Below are 21,416 nucleotides of genomic sequence, written 5' to 3'. Positions count from 1 at the left end.
GGTGGTCCACTAGAGGAGACCTTTCTTCCATGCCTGTAACACAGAGGAGTTAATGGTTGCAACCATTAACATAAAGGGTGACAAGCAGAACAAAAACAACCCACAAGTCTGTTGGGTGTTTTCGTCTTCTCTGTTTTAGCTTATTTCACATTGTTTGTTTTTAAAGTGCCCTATTCATTAAAAAAAAAAAAAAAAGTTTTGCCACATCTCTAAATTGTTTCCTTTTAAATTTTTTGTCACTGTTTTATTAGACACCTGTATTGACAAGGCAATCATTTAATGTGCCCTACGCAGAAGAAAGTCCCTCAAGGGGGCTTAACTCTGAAGTAATGTTGGAAGTAAGTAGGTACAGGATTGATGTGATTGGTGCATGTGATTTATACTGCACAGTATAAAAAGCTTGCAATAAGATTTGGAACTCCTTCCCTGGAGAAGCCAGACGGGCTGCTTCCTTGTCCTGCTGGCAGATGAAGACAACCGGGAATTGATTGCTTTTAATTAAACGGCTAGTGCCATTCTGTTTCTATTGTGATTATTTTATTGGCTTTAATGGATACCACATATGTATATGGTTTTAATTCTATCAATGTTCAATTGCTCTTTTATTTTAATGATTAATTTTTCTATATTTTAATGGTTGTTTTTAACTGTATGCTTCTTTGATTCCCGTCACAGAAAAAGGCGGGGTATAAATAACAATAACAAGAGAACAAAAGCTTTGGGCACACACGCACCCTACATACAAATAACACTTTAAAAAGTCTAAGTCTGGCTGATATAAGCTATAAGCAAACATTTGTCGGGTGCATAGCCCTTTTAAAAACAACAGCAACAGACAACTGGGGGGGGGGAGTTCTGCAAAACAAAATTGATCTAACACCCCCCCCCCCAAAACCACTGAGTACAGCAACGCTTTTTACTCTCCCAAAGAAAAACAAAGTTGTTGTTGTGTGTGGGTTTTAAAACCCTAAAGTCGCATTAAAGCTGGATGACTCTCAATCTCCATTATTGCTGCCATTATTATTATTATTATTATTAAAATTATAATAAATCATAATTATATTATTATTATTATTAATAATAATAATATATTATAATTACATTATAATTAAAATTAATAATAATAATGCCTGAAACAATTATCCGCCTCGGGTATTCCGCGGATTCGAACTCCTTAGCCCCAAAACTCCTCTCGGAGGCGGAGGAAAGAAGACCTCCCTTGAAGACTTCAACTCCCATGAAGCTTCGCAGGAGGCGACGTTGCCGAGCGAATGAGGGTTGTGCCAGAGGGAGGGAGGGAAGGAGGGGTGGGAGTGGCAAAGGCCCCTTCGCGCAGGCGCAGAGGATGGTGGGGACAAAGGCTTGATGCAGCTGCAGGAGAGAGAGAGAGAGAGAGAAAGCTGCAGGTAGGGAGGGGCTCTGTTTTGTTGGGGGGGGGCAAAGGGGTGGCCGCACCGCGGAAAGGGAGGGGGGCAACGGGCAGGAACTGGGCGACCCCAGCACATCTCCTCCCCAACCAGTTATCCCCATGCAACTCCCACCCTTCTCGATTGCGCCTAGAAAAGGCTGGTTCTTCCATCCCGCCGCGCCTCCTTCCCCTTCGCTGCATCCCTAAAGCAGACGGTGCTGCGCGCACTTCGCTTCCTGTGCAAAAAGAGCGAGAGATCTGGCCGTGCAAAGAGACGCGAGCATCGTTCCCTCTGCAGAGATGCCTCGCCAAAGTCCAGCTTCCGGCCCACCACAGATGCGGAAATCCGAACAAGGGGGGCGGGGGGAGAGCCGTCTTCAGAAAAAGCAACAAAGGACACGTCATTTAAAAAAAACAAAAACAAACCACAGACACACACCGTGCAATACAAAAGCAGGTTGCTGTTTTAAAACACTTCCGTTCTCCTAATTTCCAGCTGCTCAGTGCCCCTTAAAACGGGCATCTAGGCCAGCTTGGAGCACACTTTCTATTCCGAAGTAAGTCCCACCGTAGGAAGGATGTGCGAGAGAGGGCCGAAAAGAGAGACAGAAAGCAGCAGCAGCACAGCCTAAGTTTTGCAGTTCCTGGAGCCGCAATTCTGCATGCAGATTTGTGCCAAAGTTCCCTTTCAGGTGAAAGGAGCCCACTGTCTTTTCCTGCATAGGGAGCCCCAAATCCTTCCAGAGGTACTAGCAGCGCTTATCTCTCAGGAGCTGAAGGGCATAATCTTCAGCCCCCCTGCGGGTCTGACAAGAGCTCCCTGAAAGAAGCCCCAGTTTCATGGTGAGCTATGGCGTGCACGCAAAATTTCATAGAGATCTATGGATTACATGCATAGAAAAATCTCTTTTTCTCTCTCCATGCCCAGCATGTGATCAGTGCTGCACCCGACTAAAATTCGTACACCACAAAAGTCTCTAAGCCTCATGGGCCAAATAATATTTTTACCCCTCCAGTTCCCTAACCTAGCGGTCAGGATGTTGGAATTAAGACTGGACAAGCATGACTTTAACTCCCTGGCTTAGTGCCATGTTTTATTTGGACAGTCATTTATTGTCTCTCAGCTTAATCTACCTCACAGGGCCACTGTGAAGATTATAAAGGTCATGGGGAGAATCGAGAGCTGTTTGAAAGAAGGGTGGAAATGTAATGATGCCATTTTGATAATTATTAATAAAATTCAGTAGGGCGCACAGTTCACTTTCCTCCCCGCCTTCTCTTAAGTAAACTTCCGAGATAGCCTATAAAAAGTGTCCTAAGCGTCGCAATACATGCTTCCCTCTCGATGCCATAACATATACAAACCCAAATTTATCTTTGCTTTGATAAGTCACACAATTTAAGATAGAAAGCACACACATACACATTGCTTTGTGGATTCTTTGAAAACTGACAATCAACTTCCTAATCTACATTAGGGTAGCCTAACAATGTTGTCACCGTCTCCACTTTTTAAATTATTTTTTGTTCCTTCACCTGTAGCAGCAGCCAGATACATAATTCATTTTTATACATACAGTATAGCACAATCAGTCTGCTCAGCAGGAGGAGACTGCAATCTAAAAATTGCCACATGTAATGCAACAGGGGCAGGTTATTTAATGGCTGAGTTACAGGTCAGTAGAGGTGGGGGACCTGTGGCCTCCAGATGTTGGTAGACTGTACCTCTCATCACCTCTGACCATTGGCCATGCTAGCTGGGGCTGATGGGAATCAGAGTTCAACAACAATTGGAGGGTGGGCACATGTTCCCCACCCCTGTGGTGCAGTACAAGAACTAGGAGATTGTACCAAAGGCCTGATTAAAAAAAAGCTGGGTTTTGTGGAGAGAATTGAAGGAAATATATAGGATCACAGAGGTGTGTCAGGCAGAAGAGGAGATGCTGTGTTTTGGTTTTGGTTTGGTGGTGGTTGTTTTTTAAAAAAGCCCCTGGTCCTTGAGAGAACTCACAGCAGTCTTTTAAATCAGGATGGGGGAATTTGTGGCCCTTCAGATGTAGCTGAACTCCCATCCGTCCCAGCCAGCATGGCCAACTTTTCAGGGATGATGGGAGCTGGAGTTGTCAAAGGTTCCCTAGCACTGCTTTAAAGCAACATCCTTTACGCATGCAGCAATAAACCTGCTAGCACATTTGCAAACCTAAGCAGAGTCTGGCATTATTATTTATTTTATTATTTTTTCAGTTTATACACCGCCCTATACCTGCAGGTCTCAGAGCGGTTTACAGGATAAAATCTGAATACAAAACCACAAAATACATAATAACCCCCCCCCCCCAAAAAAAAAAAACCAATACCTCCCTCCAACTCCTTTTAAAAGAGCATAGGATGTCAATCAAATCAACCAAATGCCTGGTTAAAGAGAAACATTTTGCCTGGTGCCTAAATGTGTATAATGAAGGTGCCAGGCAAACTTCCCTGGGGAGAGCATTCCACAGACGGGGAACCACTGCAGAGAAGGCCCTGTTCTCGTGCTGCCACCCTCCGGACCTCTCAAGGAGGCGGCACATGAAGGAGCTCCTTGGAAGATGATCTCAGGCTCCAGTAGGTTCATATGGCGAGTGGCAGTCCTTGAGGTATTGTGGTCCTGAGCTCTTTAAGGCTTTATAGGTCAAAACCAGCACTTTGAATTGGGCCCGGAAACTAATTGGTAGCAAGTGCAGTCAGACCAGGATGGGTATAATATGCTCAAACCGTGTTGCTCCAGTGAGCAACCTGGCTGCTGAATTCTGCACTAGCTGAAGTTTCCAAACCATCTTCAGAGGACGCCCTATGTGTAACACACTGGAGTAATCCAACCTTGAGGTTACCAGAGCATAGACAACAGTAGTTAGGCTATACCTGTCCAGGTAGGGGTGTAGCTGGGCCACCAGCCGAAGCTGATAGAAGGCACTCTGGGCCACTGACAGCAAAGGATCCAGGAGTACCCCCAAGCTACGAACCTGCTCCTTCAGAGGAAGTGTAACCACATCAAGAGCAGGCGATCTCCCACCCAAGTGGTCTAGGGAACCACCCACTAACAGTGCCTCAGTCTTATCTGGATTGAGCTTCAGTTTGCTGGTTCTCAAAGCAGTTTCTGTGCCAAAACTGGGTTTAAACCCCAATTGAAATGTCTAGAAAATCAGTTTCTTCCAAAAGCTCCTGGATCTGGTTTGCAACCATTCCCTCCAGAACCTTGCTCAGGAAATGGAGATTAACAACTGGCAGGCAGTTAGGTTTTCCGAATTGGTATGGTTTCAGATAAGATCGGGGAATTGTAGGTTGAGATTCCTGCACCGGAAGGGGGGTTGAGCTAGATGACCCTTGGGTTTCTTCCAACGCTACAATTTTGTGATTCTATGTAGAGCAACACCTTGGTAAAAATGTCCTGTCCCCACCGCAATGTTATCTCCTCAATGAGAATGTTATGTAAGAATGTTCACCAATAGTTTGAAAACAAAAACCAGAAATAAAATACTTTTTAAACACAGTATCTGTAGCCATCTTCCCCATAGCGATATCCTGGAAAGGGCATTTCAGTCAGAGGCTTGAAAAAGTATGTCTCCCTCTCCTTCCTAGGGTGGGCCCTAGTGGCTTCCCTACAGCTGGATCATTATGTACAGTGCTTGAACACCTGAAAGCACAATACAAATTCTTTATTGGTAGTAGCATATTATTATTAGTGCACCTAGGACTGCAAATAAGTCCATTTACATCTGGCATAGGCAAACTCGGCCCTCCTGATGTTTTGGGACCACAATTCCCATCATCCCTGACCACTGGTTCTGTTAGCTAGGGATGATGGGAGTTGTAGTCCCCAAAACATCAGGAGGGCCAAGTTTGCCTAAGCCTGATTTACATGAACAGATGTGGAGAGTAACTGCAGTCGAGAGTGTGACTGACTGTGTCAAGGTTATCCCCTTGAGTTATAAATTATAAAATGCTTTAGATTGGCCATACATTTGGCACGCCCAGCAAAGCCATACCATACTTTGGTAACCTTGTCAATATACAAAGTGGCACTGGATATGGAAGGAAGACATAAGACCTCACTTTCCAGTCCGCTATATTCCATTCCTCTAATGGGTACTGGATTCCCTATTTCAGAAGAAGTCATTCATGCAGTACATTACAGGGCGACAGAACCACAATGAAGGCTATTCATTTCAGCTCCTGCGCTGGTGTTTTTGTTTGTTTTTACAGGGCTTAAAGTGTGTATAGTGTGTGTGTATAAAGTGTGACACCAAGGTTATTAAGAAAGGAGGGAATAAGCAGATAGTTTGGGATAGAAGACTATTCTAAACTCCTGGGTGTCAGCGTTTGACGATTATAAATGATTCTGCCTCTCCCAGATCTCCTTATTCCCTCCTTCCTGAATAACTGTGGTGGGGCTGTCCCTCCTCTAGCCAGAAATGCCACCACATCACTTTAACATGGGCCACTATAAACCATCAGTGTGTTATTAGAGGGTTAAAACGAACTTGCTCTTTCAAATCTTTTAATTGCCTTGCTTGCAAGTACAGCAAAGTGGCTAAAGTGGTTTTGAGTGTTACAAGTTTAGACTTCCCTGAGACTTTTCAAGTGGCCTTACAAATTAAGTAATATTTCTCCACAGTCAGCCTAAATCCGATCTGCCACAGTTTGAATTCATTGCTCCTTGCACTTCCCTTAATATTGGTGGGGGGGGGGGACTCGCCTGCAATAAACACTAAGGGTGTGGGGAGAGAGCCTCATGTCCCTTTGTTATTAACCAAACTGGGATGCTTTGAGCCAGACCTGCTAATGTGCCATACTTCCTTGCATAAACGACAGACGTTTGGAAGGGCTTCCTTCTGATATTAAGGTGCCATTTCATCCTCACGTTAGCAGACAGACCGCTTTGGCTTGTTTACATATGGCTCCAGCTGCATCCGTGGTTAATTTGCCTTATTTCCACATTCATGGAGTCTTGTTCAATCACTATCATGGTCACACTCAGGGGCGCCATGGGGGCTGAGGGCCCCAAAAAAATTCCAAGGAGGGGGCTGGGCCCCCTCAAAATTCAGCAGCAGCTATCCACACATGCTGCAGGGTGTGCTAACTTTACTTGCGTAGCCCTGGCTCCCTCAGTTGCAGGGGCAAGGCAGCGCACTTGGTCACACTTTTGCTAAGCAGTCCTCTAAGCAACTACACTCCCCCTATCTGAGAAGCCTCACTTAGGACAGTTTCTGCTGAGCAGTTGCTGACATGCGTGCCCCCTCCATGCACCCCAACAATGCCAACTTCTTTCACTCAAGTGTGCACCTAGAGTACAGTGGTGCCTCGCAAGATGAAAAGAATCTGTTCCGCGATTCTCTTCGTCTAGCGGTTTTTTCGTCTTGCGAAGCAAGCCCATTGACGGCTTAGCGGATTAGCGCTATTAGCGGCTTAGTGTCTTTTAGCGGCTTATCAGCTTAGCGGATAAGCAGATAAGCGGCTTAGAAAAAGGGGGGGAGTCGGAAAAACTCGCAAGACATTTCGTCTTGCGAAGCAAGCCCATAGGGAAATTCGTTTTGCGAAGCGCCTCCAAAACGGAAAACCCTTTCGTCTAGCGGGTTTTTCGTCTTGCGAGGCATTCGTCTTGCGGGGCACCACTGTACTGAAGAGTGTGTTTATAAGACTTGAAGCTGAATAAAACTGCTAGCAAAACACTTCATTTTTGTATTGTACTTACTCTCTTATACATCAATTGAAACCTGAATACTAAAACTTCTGTTCAGTGTTAAAAACTCAGATATATAAGCTAGGTGACAAATGGTTCCTTAAACCAAGGTTGCAGACACCAAAACAGAATGTCTAGTTGATATTTTGAGGCAAGTCTTGTTTTCCAAATGATGGATTGACTGATTGATTCTCAGTTAAACACCTGGCTAGTTCAGATGACAACCTTAAACTAGGTTAAGAGCTTTGATAACTTAAATAATAAAAGTCACATGGTCCAGGGACAGTCAACATATATATATTGGCCTATTCCAACCTCTTTTTCTTAATGGTGACTGTTCCTTCCTCAGGCTGCACAGAAAAAGAATTTTGGTTCCAGAAATTCATTCCAATTGTGCAGATAAAATACAACCGATTGTATTCTGCAGGATGGGGCATTAGTGTGTGGAAACGGTCCAGATCCAGTGATTCCCAGATGGTGGAGATGTCACGTGCCCAGGCATCTTCACTTAGTCGCAAGTGGTCAAAAGGCAGGTGCAAAATGTGCCTGGCGCCTGGCTAATTTCGAACCCTGCCTCTATTGCCATTGTTAAAATTAGAAGCACAGAGATACCAAGATGGTATGGACTGGTCAGATCTTGTGGGTGTGAGCTCATTCTAGACATTTGGCAGGAGCCATGGGCACAGAAGCTCAGGTGGCTACTGAACTGAAAAGTTATGGGGAAGACTGGAACATGATTTGTGGTGGGCAACCCACCACTTTCCCCCCAAACTGTCTCCATCTTTCTCTCAACTGCCCCCCTCCCACCACGCCACCCACCCATTCTTCTCTCATTGCAAACCTCTCCCCAACCACAGCAAAAATGTGTCCAGAATCTCAGCAGAAGAGCAAGTAGATAGTGGAAAGGGGTGGGTGGGCGGGTGGGTGGGAACCACAAGCCATGGAATGGGTTAAGCCCACATCCCTCTGTCCACAGTTTCTCCCTTGCAGATCATTCCTTTTAAGCTATTCTCTCCCAGAACTGTCACCGCGCTCTGGGCTTTTGACGTCATAGAGCAAAATTGTTCAGTAAACCCGAACTCAGAGGGAGCCATTTGCACAGTGCAACTGAGAATTCTGGTTCAGCTCAGTCAGCTTTAAATCACCTCTGTTGGCTGTGCTTGTTAGGTTTTGCCCTAGTGCAAACATCTGCAAATGAAATTAATTGGAAAACAACAAAATAGAGTAAATGTACTTTTTTAGGGTGGGAGAGAGAAACAATTGTGACAAGCAAATTATACTCCAGCACTAATTTTATTCAAATTGGGCCCTACCAGGAAATTGTACCCAACTGATTCAGCTCACGCTTAGCACAGAGGGAAGTGAAAATAATATAGTGCTGGTCTCCTTCAGACAGTTTTTGTCTTCAGATTTAAATTTCTCCTGTTAAGAGCTGAATACAGCTTGGGAAGTGTTGGGCTTATTACTACTTTGACAATGCATATACCTCCTTATTGCTAACCATGTTTCTTGTAGTATCTAAAGTACTTTCTGGGGGCAGGGTGGGGGCAGCTTGAAACTTGCTCATTAACTGCGATTTTCTTTCCCCTCTCTTTGCCTCTGTGAACCCAGGGAACTGCCTTGACAAGAGACGCACAAGACATAGACTGCTTGGATGTCATTACGGATCATCTACCACAAGTGAGGTAAAGACCAAGTTGGCTGTGTTGCTGAATTATTTCCAGTAACTGCATCCGAACACGCAGGGGGACGGACACACACACACACACACACACAGTATTTATGGTGTGAATTTAGTACCAATAAAACAGCAACACTACTTAGTTTCACCAGTCACAAATCTGCCTTGTTATTAAAACCGATTGCAGTTTATCGCTAAGAAGTAGATCTCTGCAGAACGTGGCCAGTGTCTTATTTAATAGTGCCTGGAATCCTTCATCCCCTTCTGGTTATCTAGAAATTCCCCTGCACTTATGCCTCTCTGCAGTCATACTTTGTAGGCAGCTGAGAAGCAGAAGATGTGCAAGTTCATTGTTTAACTGCAACCCCCCCAAAAAAAACAGCTAACTGTTTTTGTTTTGTAAAAGCCGAGAGCCCTCTCTTTTATTAAAAAGCCACAAAATTTCTCATTCTCCCCTTTTTGGAGCTCATTTCAGAAGCTCCTCTGTGCAATTTACCAAGCCAAGAAACCACAAAGAAACTCACACATCTGCTAGTCTTGTACATGTGCAGATAACAAGCAATGTCTCCTGGAAGCGCATTTCCAGCAAGTTCAGTGTCTTGCATCCATGAAAAATCTAATAATCAGATTCTGCATGGTAGCAGGTTAGGGAATTTTCACCACTCAGGTATTAAAGTTGCTATGATAGGTAGGGCTGTAGCATTATGAGCTGCAGATGAGGACCCACACAAAGAAAGCAGTAAAAACAGTCCCTGCACATAGAAAATCAGTATGCTGGAGAGAAGACTAGGGCAGAACCCTTCACCCTGACATGCTAGCTTTCTGTGGGTAGGGATTTTGTTGCTCTTGTTTTAAAAATATTTATATGGAGAAGCATTTGGGCACATGAGTCCCCTGTCTGCTTTATGAGAGTACTCTAGTCCTTCCCAATTTGGATGAAAACAAGGCTTCTGTCTAACCCAGGGGTTGCCAGTGTCATGCATCTCTAGCTTCATGTTTTCTAATAACCCCAGTGGTTGTGCAGGATTTCTCTCATCCACCCGCCCCTCCTTTAATGACCAAGCATTTGGAACATAGGAACTGCCTTATAGCAAGTTAGACAATTGGTTCACCTAGCTCAGTACGACACCACCTGCTGGTATCTCTTTCGTCATCTGCTCCCTGATACTTTTAGCTGGAGATGTTAGGGATTGCACCCAAGATCTTCTGCATACAAAGTTTGTATTCTTGTGCAGAACTGGAAGCTTTCCCAATTGCAAATCCACGAAAAAGACGAAGACCATCTCTATCCTATCACATAATGGCTTAATGATGCCACCTGTTTTGTGTGGCTCTTTTTCAATGGCTTTCAATGGCTTAACTACTTTGAAGACAGCACAGCTGGAATCCTGAGAATGCAGAGTTTAATATAAAGGAAAGGAATAGGGAAGTGGTTTGGGAACCTGGATAACAATACTGTCTCATTAGATTGACTATACAGTATGTGCAAGATATCTGGCTGTTACAAGACTCATTAAGGATAGTTGAGAAGGGAAATTACATGTATTTTACCAAAAAAACGCCCATGTGGAGGGGGTTGCTTAGGAATGTGACCCTGCACAGGGAAATGCACAGGATTTTTGCAATCATTTTTTTAAGCACCTGATTAACCCCTGCTGTACCAGCACTGACTGGAACACTTGAGGTTTGAAAGCATAAAGCCTGCTAGGAAACATCCGATCTATGGTTTTTGTTGAAGTTTCTTGCTTTGAAGGATTGTTTTGGGTGACTAATATCAGGAGTGGTATATTGCCCTCACGCAGTCCATTTCCTTTGTTCTTCACATTTTATCCCAACTCATCTCCACAGTAAGCAGTGTTACATGGTCTTTGACATGTAACCTAAGAGGATCTTTATTTTGCCATTCCTGATACCCAACAAATGGTGCAACTCCACAGGGGTGAACAAATGTATGTAAACACATGAACCTCCTTTATCAAGGCACTACCCCAGTACTGCATGCTCTCACTGGCATCATTGCTTCACAATCTCTAACCTTAATCCAGGTAGCATGAAAACTCCCACTGAGTGATGGCCTTCCTATTCTGAATCTACATTGCAATGTGCCAGATCATCGGTCTTTCCTTCCACTCCACAGGGTCTCAAGCACTCTTTCACACTACATCTTTTTAACTAAAACCTGTATATGTTGCATGCAGAGTATGCCTGCATGTACCTAATCCAGCACTGTATGTTGCTTACTGACAGCAGACGCCAAGGGTTGATTCTGCGACTCCCCATGAGCAGAGCTCTGGTGTTGAGCTATGCTCCTCTTATGAACACGGAAAACCATCTTATCTAGCTCATCTTATCTGTTTGTTCCTAACTTGAAGCAGTTCTCCAGGGTTTCAGTCAGGAGTCTTGTCCCCCGCCCCATCTTACCTGAGGTTGGTGACTGGACCTGTGGCTTGAGGTGCACAGATCATATGCTCTACTCCTGAACTGTGGTCATTCTCTCCTGTTATGAAGGCACTTTCTGCTGTGTCAGACCACTGCTCCACCTAGTCAGTATTGCCTGCACAGCCTGGAAGGAGCTCACCAGGGCTTCAGACAGGAGACATTCACAACCCTAATACCTGCAGTTGCCATTAGAGATTGAAGCTGGGACCTTTTACATGCAAGTCAGACGCTTTGCCACAGAGCCATGGCTCTTCAGAGTGGCTCTCTAACGACTGAGGCAGGCATCTCTCCCAGCATTGCAACTTCACATCTTTTAAGGATTCCATAAATTGAATCCAAGTCCAGTGTGGTATAGTGGTTAAGAGCGGTGGACTCATAATCTGGTGAACCAGGTTTGCGTCTCCGCTCCTCCACATGCAGCTGCTGGGTGACCTTGGGCCAGTCACACTTCTGTGAAGTCTCTCAGCCCCACTCACCTCACAGAGTGTTTGTTGTGGGGGAGGAAGGGAAAGGAGATGGTTAGCCGCTTTGAGACTCCTTAGGGTAGTGATAAAGCGGGATATCAAATTCAAACTCTTCTTCTTCTTCAATATGTGTGTGAATCATGTGCTCTCTACATAGCGTTGGCCCCTCACCAGCTACATGCATGCAGCTGAAGCTGTGTGAAGGTGATCTAGCCACTAAAAGAATCTGTTCATTCATGGCACCCCCACATTTCCCCTCCCAAGCCTGACTTACCGCCAAAACTAAGATCTAATAATTGGTATTATAGGTTGCACTCCTCCACTAAGTTACACACAGAGTAGACACACAGAAATTAACCAGGTAAGGGGAACCTTTGCCCCCCCCCCCAGCTGTTGCTGGACTACAACTCCCATTATCTGTGTCCATTGGATATATTTTCTGGGGCTGGTGGGAGTTAGTTCAGCAACAGCTGGGGGGCCAAAGGTTCCCCAAAGCTCAAATCAACCGAAGTTGGTCATGACCATTATTTTGGCCATGTCTGCTCTTAGAAGAAATAACATTGCAGCTCTCCATTCTCTCTCCCATATGTCCTTCTCATCTCATACTCTTTTCTCTGTTAGTCTATTTCTCCCCTCATTATTCTATACCATGCTAGGAATATGGTAACCTGCTTTGTACTGCAAAATACATTTTTCCATGTATCCTAGTAGCATCTGCTGTGAATGGCCTCCAGGATCTCAGGCAGAGGAAGATATTTCCCATCACCTGCTAATTCAGGAGTGGGGAGCCTTTGGCCTTCTGCGTGCTGCTGACCTGCAACTCCTACTAGCCCTAGAAAACATGATCAATGCCTAGGGATGATGGGATATGTAATTCCACAACATCTGGAGAGCCAAAGGTCCCCCATGCCTGTTCTAATGGAGCCTTTTAACAGGAGCTGCCAGGGATTGAATTTGTGACCTTCTGCATGCAAAGCAGGTGTGCTGGCAATGAGTTGCAGTCCTTCTCTCAATCCAAATCACGTTAAACAGATCTGACTTATTAAGGTGGATTATATTTAGCATAAGCTCTGAAGAGTAACATTCTACTTGAGAGGCATTCCTACCTAGGTTGCGCTAGATCAGGGGTCTGCAACCTAAGGCCCATAGGCCACAAGCGGCCTGTGGGGGTCGTTTAACCCGCCCATGGACCCCCACTCAGCCGGCTCCTGTGCGCCGCGCTAAAGCAGTGCGGAGCAGAGCAGGGACCACCTTCTGTGATGCTGTCTGGCCTCCCATTGGCTGCAGGAAGCTTTCAGCGCAGAGGAGGCACATGCCTCCTCTGTGCTGGAAGGAGTGCCGGAAATAGCATTTGCACGTGTGTGCACTCAGGCCCACCGCAGCATCTGTGGAACCGTGAACTGCCCCTAGCCACAAAAACTTTGATGACCCCTGAGCTAGCTGCTCCTTTACTTATTTGTGCAGTCTTTGAAAGGCCAGGGTACATACTGTGCTCCTCTCAAAAGGCAGACTTGCTCAGTGCCAGAGCTGCTGCAACTTGCGAAGTAACTTCCTATTTAATTGTACCTTTTGAGCCCATGGCTTTATTTAGTGTGACAAAAAACAAAGAAACAAACCCAAATCTGGGTATTGTGTGTGTGTGTGTGTGTGTGTGTGTGTGAGAGAGAGAGAGAGAGAGAGAGAGAACTGCAACTCACTTGAAGGGCGTGGTGGCCTAGAGGTGTAATGAAAGCAGTAGGTTGCACGCACTGGATTCTTGTGAGATAATGGCTTGGCATAGGTAGAGGGATGCAGAAGTAAGGAATCTCTCACTTGGGCCAGTGAAAGCTCTTTCTATGTCCATTTTAGTCTTAGAAGCTCCCTGCTCCACACCAAAAAAGTAATGAGATCTAGAAGCCTGACACTTTTTTTAAAAAAAGAAAAGAAAGCAGTGCAATTAAATCAGCCTGGTTCAGAATATTGGAAGGGCTAAGCACCCACTAGGACTTAAATATTTTATTCTTCTCTTTTCCCTAACAGCATCAAAAACGGCTGAGATAAATGCAGCCACTCTCGACCTCACCTGCAAAGTCATGGCCGCTGCCCCTCATCTCAATGTGGACGCACTCCGTGAAGTCTTGGAATGCCCCATCTGCATGGAATGTTTTACCGAAGAGCACCTAAGGCCAAAACTGCTGCACTGTGGGCATACCATCTGCAAACAGTGCACTGAGAAGCTCCTGGCCAACAGCATCAATGGGATACGCTGTCCCTTCTGCAGCAAAGTCACGAGGATCACCAGCTTGGCTCTGCTGACGGACAACCTGACTGTGCTGAAGATAATAGACACAGCGGGACTCAGCGAAACTGTTGGCATCCTCATGTGCAAGGCTTGTGGGAGGAGGCTCCCCAAGCACTTCTGCAAGAGCTGTGGCATGGTCTTGTGTGAATCGTGCAAAGAAGCTGAGCATGTGCAGCAGGGGCACAGCGTGGTTGCTATCAAAGAGGCAGCCGACGAACGGAGGAGGGAATTTGGGGCCCGGCTCGGCCAGCTGCGAGAGCTCATGGGGGACCTGCAGAAAAGGAAGGCAACTTTGGAAGGAGTTTCGAAGGACCTCCAAGTAAGGTACAAAGCCGTCCTGCAGGAGTATGGGAAAGAGGAGCGCAAAGTCCAAGAGGAGCTTGCTAGGTCCCGAAAGTTCTTCACCACTTCCCTCTCTGAGGTGGAGAAAGTGAACAGCCAGATCATGGAGGAGCAGGCTTACCTGCTGAACATCGCCGAGGTGCAGATTGTGTCACGGTGTGACTACTTCCTTGCCAAAATCAAGCAGGGAGACATAGCCCTCTTAGAGGAGGAGGGTGATGAAGAGGAACCTGAACTGATGAACAGCCTCCCCAAAGAGTTGACCCTGCAAGAAGTTGAGCTCCTCAAGGTAGGCCATGTTGGGCCGCTGCAGATTGGACAAGTGGTTAAAAAACCCAGGAGCATCAATGTGGAGGAATCGCAGGTGGAGATGGTGGCAGTGGCCTCTGTCTCCTTCAGGGAGGCAAACGTGGCTGACGCAGAGGTCAGCTCGCTGCCCAGTTGCTCCTCACCCACCAAACCACGCATGCCAGAGGCAGCAGCCAGCATCCAGCAGTGCAACTTCCTCAAGAAGATGGGCTCTAAAGGCAGCACTCCTGGGACTTTCAACCTCCCCGTCAGCCTGCACGTCACACCCCAGGGGGAGGTGCTTGTAGCAGATCGCGGAAACTTCAGAATCCAAGTCTTTACCCGCAAAGGCTTCCTAAAGGAGATCCGCCGGAGTCCCAGTGGCATTGACAGCTTTGTGCTCAGCTTTCTCGGAGCAGATCTACCCAACCTGACTCCTTTGTCTGTCACCATGAACTGCAATGGACTGATTGGCGTGACCGACAGCTACGACAACTCTGTGAAGGTGTACACGATGGACGGGCACTGTGTGGCGTGCCACAGGAGCCAGCTAAGCAAGCCATGGGGCATCACTGCCCTCCCATCGGGGCAGTTTGTAGTGACGGATGTGGAAGGAGGGAAGCTTTGGTGCTTCACAGTAGACCGCAGCATTGGGGTTGTGAAGTACAGTTGCCTGTGTAGTGCTGTGCGCCCCAAGTTCGTGACTTGCGACACCGAAGGGACTATCTACTTCACCCAGGGGCTGGGCTTGAACCTTGAAAACCGCCAACACGAGCACCACTTGGAAGGAGGCTTTTCAATTGGTTCCGTTGGCCCAGATGGCCATCTTGGCCGGCAGATCAGCCATTTCTTCTCGGAGAACGAGGACTTCCGGTGCATCGCAGGGATGTGCGTGGACGCCCGGGGGGACCTGATCGTTGCAGACAGCAGCCGGAAGGAAATACTGCATTTTCCAAAAGGGGGTGGCTATAACATCTTAATCCGGGAGGGACTCACGTGCCCTGTTGGCATAGCCATCACCCCCAAGGGACAGCTCTTAGTCTTGGACTGTTGGGATCATTGCATTAAGATCTACAGTTACCACCTGAGGAGGTACTCCACACCTTAGGAGGAAAAAGGCATAGTGTGTGTGAGGGGGCGGGTGTAACACGTGTGTCCACACAAGAGATTCCTTTGTTGTTCCTAGTAGGCTGACTTGTCATTCAGTGCCATAGTTTTCAAGCGGAGTGTGCCACAGTCCTGGCTGAACTGGTGCAGCGGCCACCTTTTTTGTGTGTGCTCTTAGAAGAAAAGATAGGCAATCTCCGTGTTTGTGTGTGCACATTTTATTATTATTAAAATAGAAGTTAGCCAAGTAAATCTCCTGAGTAAGTGGAGAGTGCTGATAAAAGAGAGCTGGGATTTTCATAAGTCCTGCCTTGCACCCCTAGGTTCCACCCCCACTTTCTGCCACTGCATGCGTATCAGGGCTCCAGCACCAGTCTCTTTTCATTGGCCTTTTCACCACAGTAGCTGGTAGTACTTTCCCCACTACTGAATCCTTTTAATTTCCCAACCGTGTTGGTGCAACCCACCCATCACAAACACTTCATCACCACAGTCCTGGTTTGAAATCAACCCCCCACTCCCCAAACCAGGATCTCACCCATCCTTACAGTGCCAACAGAGCCCTAGCGCTCAACATGTGTTAATGTGTATGTGCGTGTGCGTGTGCAAGAGAGAGACTGACTTTGTGCCCATTGATCATTCTGAAGTTAGACTGCTGCAATTGCAGGAAACTTGACTTTAAGCTAAAACTGTCTCCTAGGATTCTATGTTCATGAACCTTTTGTTTTGAACAGCAGCGATAGCCTTGCTGGATGGGAACTGATCTGAGATTTGTTTTTGATTCATGACTTTTGTGTTGTCTCTCGCTTGGAAAAAAAAAATGTCTTGGAAAGCCATGTTTCTTGTTGATGTTTCTGCTAGGGGAAGGAGAAATTGGGAGTAAACAAGATCAAATCTGACAAACGATATGTTTAACCCTGCACCTTCAATATCCAGCATTCCACACCGCTGCACTGCCTGATGAGTTTCCACTAGTTGCACCGTATGGAAAAGCTACTTGTCCGTAAGATGGGGGAAAGGCAGCTTTTTATTTCATTACAGGGGATCTCCCCCCGCACGCCATGTCTTCACGTCTCAATTCCTTTCACAGCAAAATGCTATGTTGCCAGCGATGCCGCTAGGCCTTATTTAAGGTAACAGACAGGTTTGCGCATCAGCCAATCGGCATATGGCTTGGGTCAGATGAAGCGTGAAACCACAGCTGGGTGAATTAGCACACCCTAGGCATGCCCAAAAAAGGACAAGAAACACACCCTCTGATGTAACCGAAATATCTTGGAGAGAAAGGAAACCAGCTTGTTAAGCATAAATAGGACACAGTCGCCCAGCGTTAATCTGCCAGAATTAACGGTGTTAACTTCCAGCGGTGCCCTTGCAAAAATGCTGGGGCAGGGGAAATGATTTCAAGCTGGTTCTGTAGTGGCTTGGTTTGCTGGAGGGAGGAAAAAGTCACAGCTCGCCAAAGCTCCAGTTATCACGGCCCTTGCATTCTCAACGTGGGCTGGGGAAGGCCAAGGTACTGCATATGTGTTTGTGCCCTGGCTCTGCCAAGCAAGAGTGGAGCATTAATTGGTCTGAAATGCTTTGGATGTGACAGGTATTATGTAGAACACAGAGGATCACTAAGCTCCCACTGTAGTTGCAAGAGCTGGATATATAGATACCTTTCCTACTAATTTACTCTTGTGAAAAGGGGGGCTGGCAGGCTGCTCTCTCTTCAAGCTTCCTTCTAGTTTTTCCCAAAGACAGTTCAGGAAAGGCAGGGTTACAGTTAAGGTGATGGATACCCAAAAAAGTGCAGGAGTGTGAATAATTAGGGGGCACAACCCAGACACACACCTGCCTGACTGTAGCACCTAAAAACACTACAGATCTTATTCTCTGCTAGTGTGGCTCTGTAACTCTGTCCTAAAGATCCCAGACTCTGCACTTGGAATGAATTTTGCAGACTGTGTTTGTTTGTGTTCACTCTCTTAATGACATGCAGCGTTGTGTGATTTTTGTTAAGTGTGTGATGTGAAGAATGTAGAGGGGAATAATATTCTCATAATAATGATTATGATTATTTATTAAATTTATATACCGCCCCATACCTGCAGGTCTCAGGGTGGCTGACAGGATAAAATCAGAATATAAAACCACAAAATACATAATCAAAATAAAAACAAAAACAATAAAACACACACACACACACACACACATTTTAAAAGGGCATAGTTAGGGAGAAAGAAGACCTAAATGATAGTATTGGTGAGTTGAGAACTTGTCCCTCTCCTATTGGGACCCTTGCCCAAACCTTATCTTTTTTTTAAAGCTGCTTTATTTCCATGTTTCATCATCATGAGAAACAGAACCTTGCTTTAGCTCCAACATAAGCAGACCTTTTCATGCTGGATTGCACACGAGATACTACATAATGATCTACAGCACAGTGAAAGGGTACTGTTTTTATTTTTAAGATAGATTTGATTGCAGCCAACTATTGCTTCTAAATTACGGTAGGTGGATTGCATTTATGGTAATATCCCAAATACAGCAACAGTGACCCACAATCCCAGTTGTGTGAATGGAAAGCTGATGGTGTGGTCTGCCCCTTCCTGTGTGGGTTTTCGCTTTAATGGGTGGGCCCTGCCAGTGAGCTTTTATACCAAACAGAGAGACAAAGAATGGCTTCAGTATGTAGAAACAACTGAGATTGCAAATAATCACCTGGATTGGGGTATGTGTGTGTCTCTTCTGTCTAATTGCTGTGCTGCCTTCACCCACGGCCCTTCGATAAACATTACATTTATAGCTGCTGCCTATCAATATTTTTATTTTTTATTTTTTTTTGCCATTTTGAAATGTTTGCTTTTATGAGCTGGCTGCTGCACACAGCCTGTGCCAGACTGATTCGCAGAAGCAATATTGTGTTTTATAAATAAGCACTTGCCGCATACGCTCTTCCAGGGAGCATCTTTTGTAGTCAATATCCCACTACAGAGAGCATTTGGGAAAGCCATAGGTTCATTTAAGTGGACTTAAAGCCCACTCTCTTCTGCTGACAGAGCACTTGACTGCCTTGGCTTTAGCCAAATAGCCACATTGCAGTTTAAGCAAAGCCCACCATCTGTTCCACTCTCCTGACAGCAAATGGGCAGAGGGAAGAGGAACAGCACATTTTAGTTTATGGTGCATTTGTGATTCACAGAGGTCCACCCCACATGCTCGCTGTATGTTGTGTTGGGGGGGGGGGCTCTTTGCATCTGCTCTGCTGTCCTGTTTTCAGCACAGATGGAGGAAGACACAGGACGTTTCTACCCCAGCTGCAGTCCACGTGCCTCTCTTGGCAAAGCAGAACTCTGAATTGGCCTTTCCTGCTTTGGTGAGGAGAGAATCGCTTTTGCAAGCAGCTGCCAAGCCAGAGTTCTTACTGAGTGATGATTCACATGGGCTACGTGTTTAAAACAGGATCATACAACTTGAAACAGTCTTGGCTTCCCCCAAAAGAATCCTGGGAAATGTAGTAAGCTAAGGGAGTTGAGCGGGGAAGGCACTGGCAAACTACTCCAGTATTTTGCCAAGAAAACTCCATGGACATAAAAAAGGAGAAGCTTTGAGAAGAAAGTGAGAGTTTCCAAGTCATGCTCTGGTTCATGGGGTCACCAAGAGTCAAACACAACTAAGATGACTAAACAACAACAACAAGGGTGGTGAGAGTTGTTACGAGACCCCTGTTCCCCCTCACAGAACCACAGTTCCCAGGGAAAAGGGAAATATTACTATTATTTTCATAAAATGTATATACACTCAAACCTCGGAACTCGAACGGCTCTGCTGCCGAACGTCTCAGTTCCTGAACGCCAAAAACCTGGAAGTGTTCCGGTTCTCAAACGTTCCTCGGAACTCGAACGTCTGACGCAACTTCCTCTTGAGTGCAAGAAGCTCTTGCAACCAATCAGAAGCCGCGACTCTGAACTCAAACGTTTCGGAAGTCAGGCGGTCTTTCGGAATAGATTACGTTTGAGTTCTGAGGTTTGACTGTACTGCTCAATTGTAATAAATCCTCAAAGCAGTTTACAAAAATATTGTTAACCACTCTGAGAATTGTTAGCTCTGTGAGGGGAATAGCGAACTGCAGTTTAACAAGCTTCCGATTCCTTGGGGGAAGTGATGAGCACTTAAAGTAGTATGATAATGATCTGAATGTATAATACAAACAGGGCCTACCACAGATCCATTAATTTCAAACAAATGTTGAATCATATTGTCAGACCTGCCTCTAGGTCCCAGCTCACAGAGGACCAACGCGAGGCTGTCGTTATGTACAAAAGTCTTTATTGAGGTTCAGTTTCCATTTCAAAGCCGCAGCGCGCAGCTCTACGTCTTAAACCCTAGACCGGCGAAGTCCCGTCTGAATCTCCTCCCTCTGACACCAGTTTAAGATCCTAGCCCTGCTCCACCTTTTCCGCTGCTTTCTCCTCCTCTGGGTCCTCCTGCCCGCTGGGGCATCCCCCTTTCTGGACTCTTCTGACGCTGAGTCGCTTAACTCCTCCCCCTGCCTCCGGCGGGCTTTAGGACCCGGTTCCCAATCCTCATTCTCTGCTGTCCCGCGCTCCTGTACATTTGAACTTGCCTCTCGCGCCAACCCAGTGACCTTCCTCCTGACCGTTACACTACTTCTGTCACTGCTTCCCTCTTCCAGGATACTGGCCGGATCTGACCTCCCCTCCGTTGTCTGACTCTCCGATGGAGGTGTGGTCAGCCCTGCCTTATCTTCTCTCCCTGGTGGGGAATGCACTGGCCCCGATCCTTGGGACTCTTCCCCCCCACTCTGCTCTGGTGGGGAAGCTGGTCCTGATTTCCAGCTACTGCTCTGGGAGTCCCTGCTGCCCCCTTGCTCCTGGGGCGTTCCCCTTGGGAACCCCCTACCCCTGGCCACTGGCGCCCCCTTCTGTGAATCTTCCGATTCGCTGGAGAGGCTCATGGAATCCCTCGGTCCACTGTCCTCTTCTCCTACGTTCCCCTCGGATTCTTCCCCTTCGCTCTCCATCTCCTCTCTTCCCTGTGCCTCTGCTCCTGAACCCCTGACACATATCTTCAGCCCCTAACAGGAATGCCTCTGCTCCTTGGGTCCATTTTCCTCTTTCAACTGAGATGAAGTGTTGTTTCCTTTCTGGACTGCTGAGCACGGTCAGCTCCCTTGGGGCTACATTTGGTTCCACACATCTCATCCCATTACCTTTCTCTTAACCTAAAAATGTCTACACGTCTGTGTATGCAGGGAGGCACACCTAAGTGTTGTAGAAACCATTTTGAGTTTGGTGTAGGGGTGGCCCCTGTTTCACTTCCAACACTGATAGGCACTCATTCACCCACATTCGCTATTGGTATACACATATGTGGATTAATAAACAGCTGGGTAACTGTTTTGTCACTTGCACAAATGTGTTTTGCTGTGCCTTTTGTTTCTGGCTGTGTGCTTGAGGGTGCATTGTGTTTTTAGAAGGCTGAGTAATAGAGAGGAAATTGAATTAAATGTTCACTGCAAAAATAATAAGAAGAGAAAAAGCTGGTGTTATTAAAAACACTTCATCTCCTCTCTCGCCTCCTCCCTCCCCCTTAATGTCAGGTCTGTTTCACAAGGTCTTAAAAACAAATTATGCTTGCTAGGTAGGGAAGAAACAGAAGCATTCTCTCTTGTGCTA

General features: G+C 46.3%; 2 protein-coding genes across 6 annotated transcripts in view; one reads left to right on the top strand and one right to left on the bottom strand.

The window, feature by feature from the left end:
* ASTN2 (astrotactin 2) overlaps positions 1-21,416 on the bottom strand; it is a 669,461-nt gene that overhangs the window by 151,352 nt on the left and 496,693 nt on the right. The window lies entirely within an intron of this gene.
* Positions 1,357-16,565, top strand: TRIM32 (tripartite motif containing 32). The gene is made up of 3 exons (XM_079962079.1): positions 1,357-1,406; positions 8,739-8,812; positions 13,731-16,565. Exon 3 carries the CDS (start codon positions 13,784-13,786, stop codon positions 15,728-15,730), a length of 1,947 nt encoding a protein of 648 aa, XP_079818205.1. The 5' UTR covers positions 1,357-1,406; positions 8,739-8,812; positions 13,731-13,783; the 3' UTR covers positions 15,731-16,565.

This window comes from Podarcis cretensis (assembly GCF_951804945.1).
Source record: "Podarcis cretensis genome assembly, chromosome: Z".
Lineage (NCBI taxonomy): Eukaryota > Metazoa > Chordata > Lepidosauria > Squamata > Lacertidae > Podarcis > Podarcis cretensis.
The sequence above is the reverse complement of the archived record's forward strand: the minus strand, read 5'-3'. Positions and strand labels throughout refer to the sequence as shown.

Excerpts from the sequence above, each read along its gene's own strand:
- TRIM32 (XM_079962079.1), top strand. The coding sequence starts at position 13,784 with ATGGCCGCTGCCCCTCATCTCAATGTGGACGCACTCCGTGAAGTCTTG.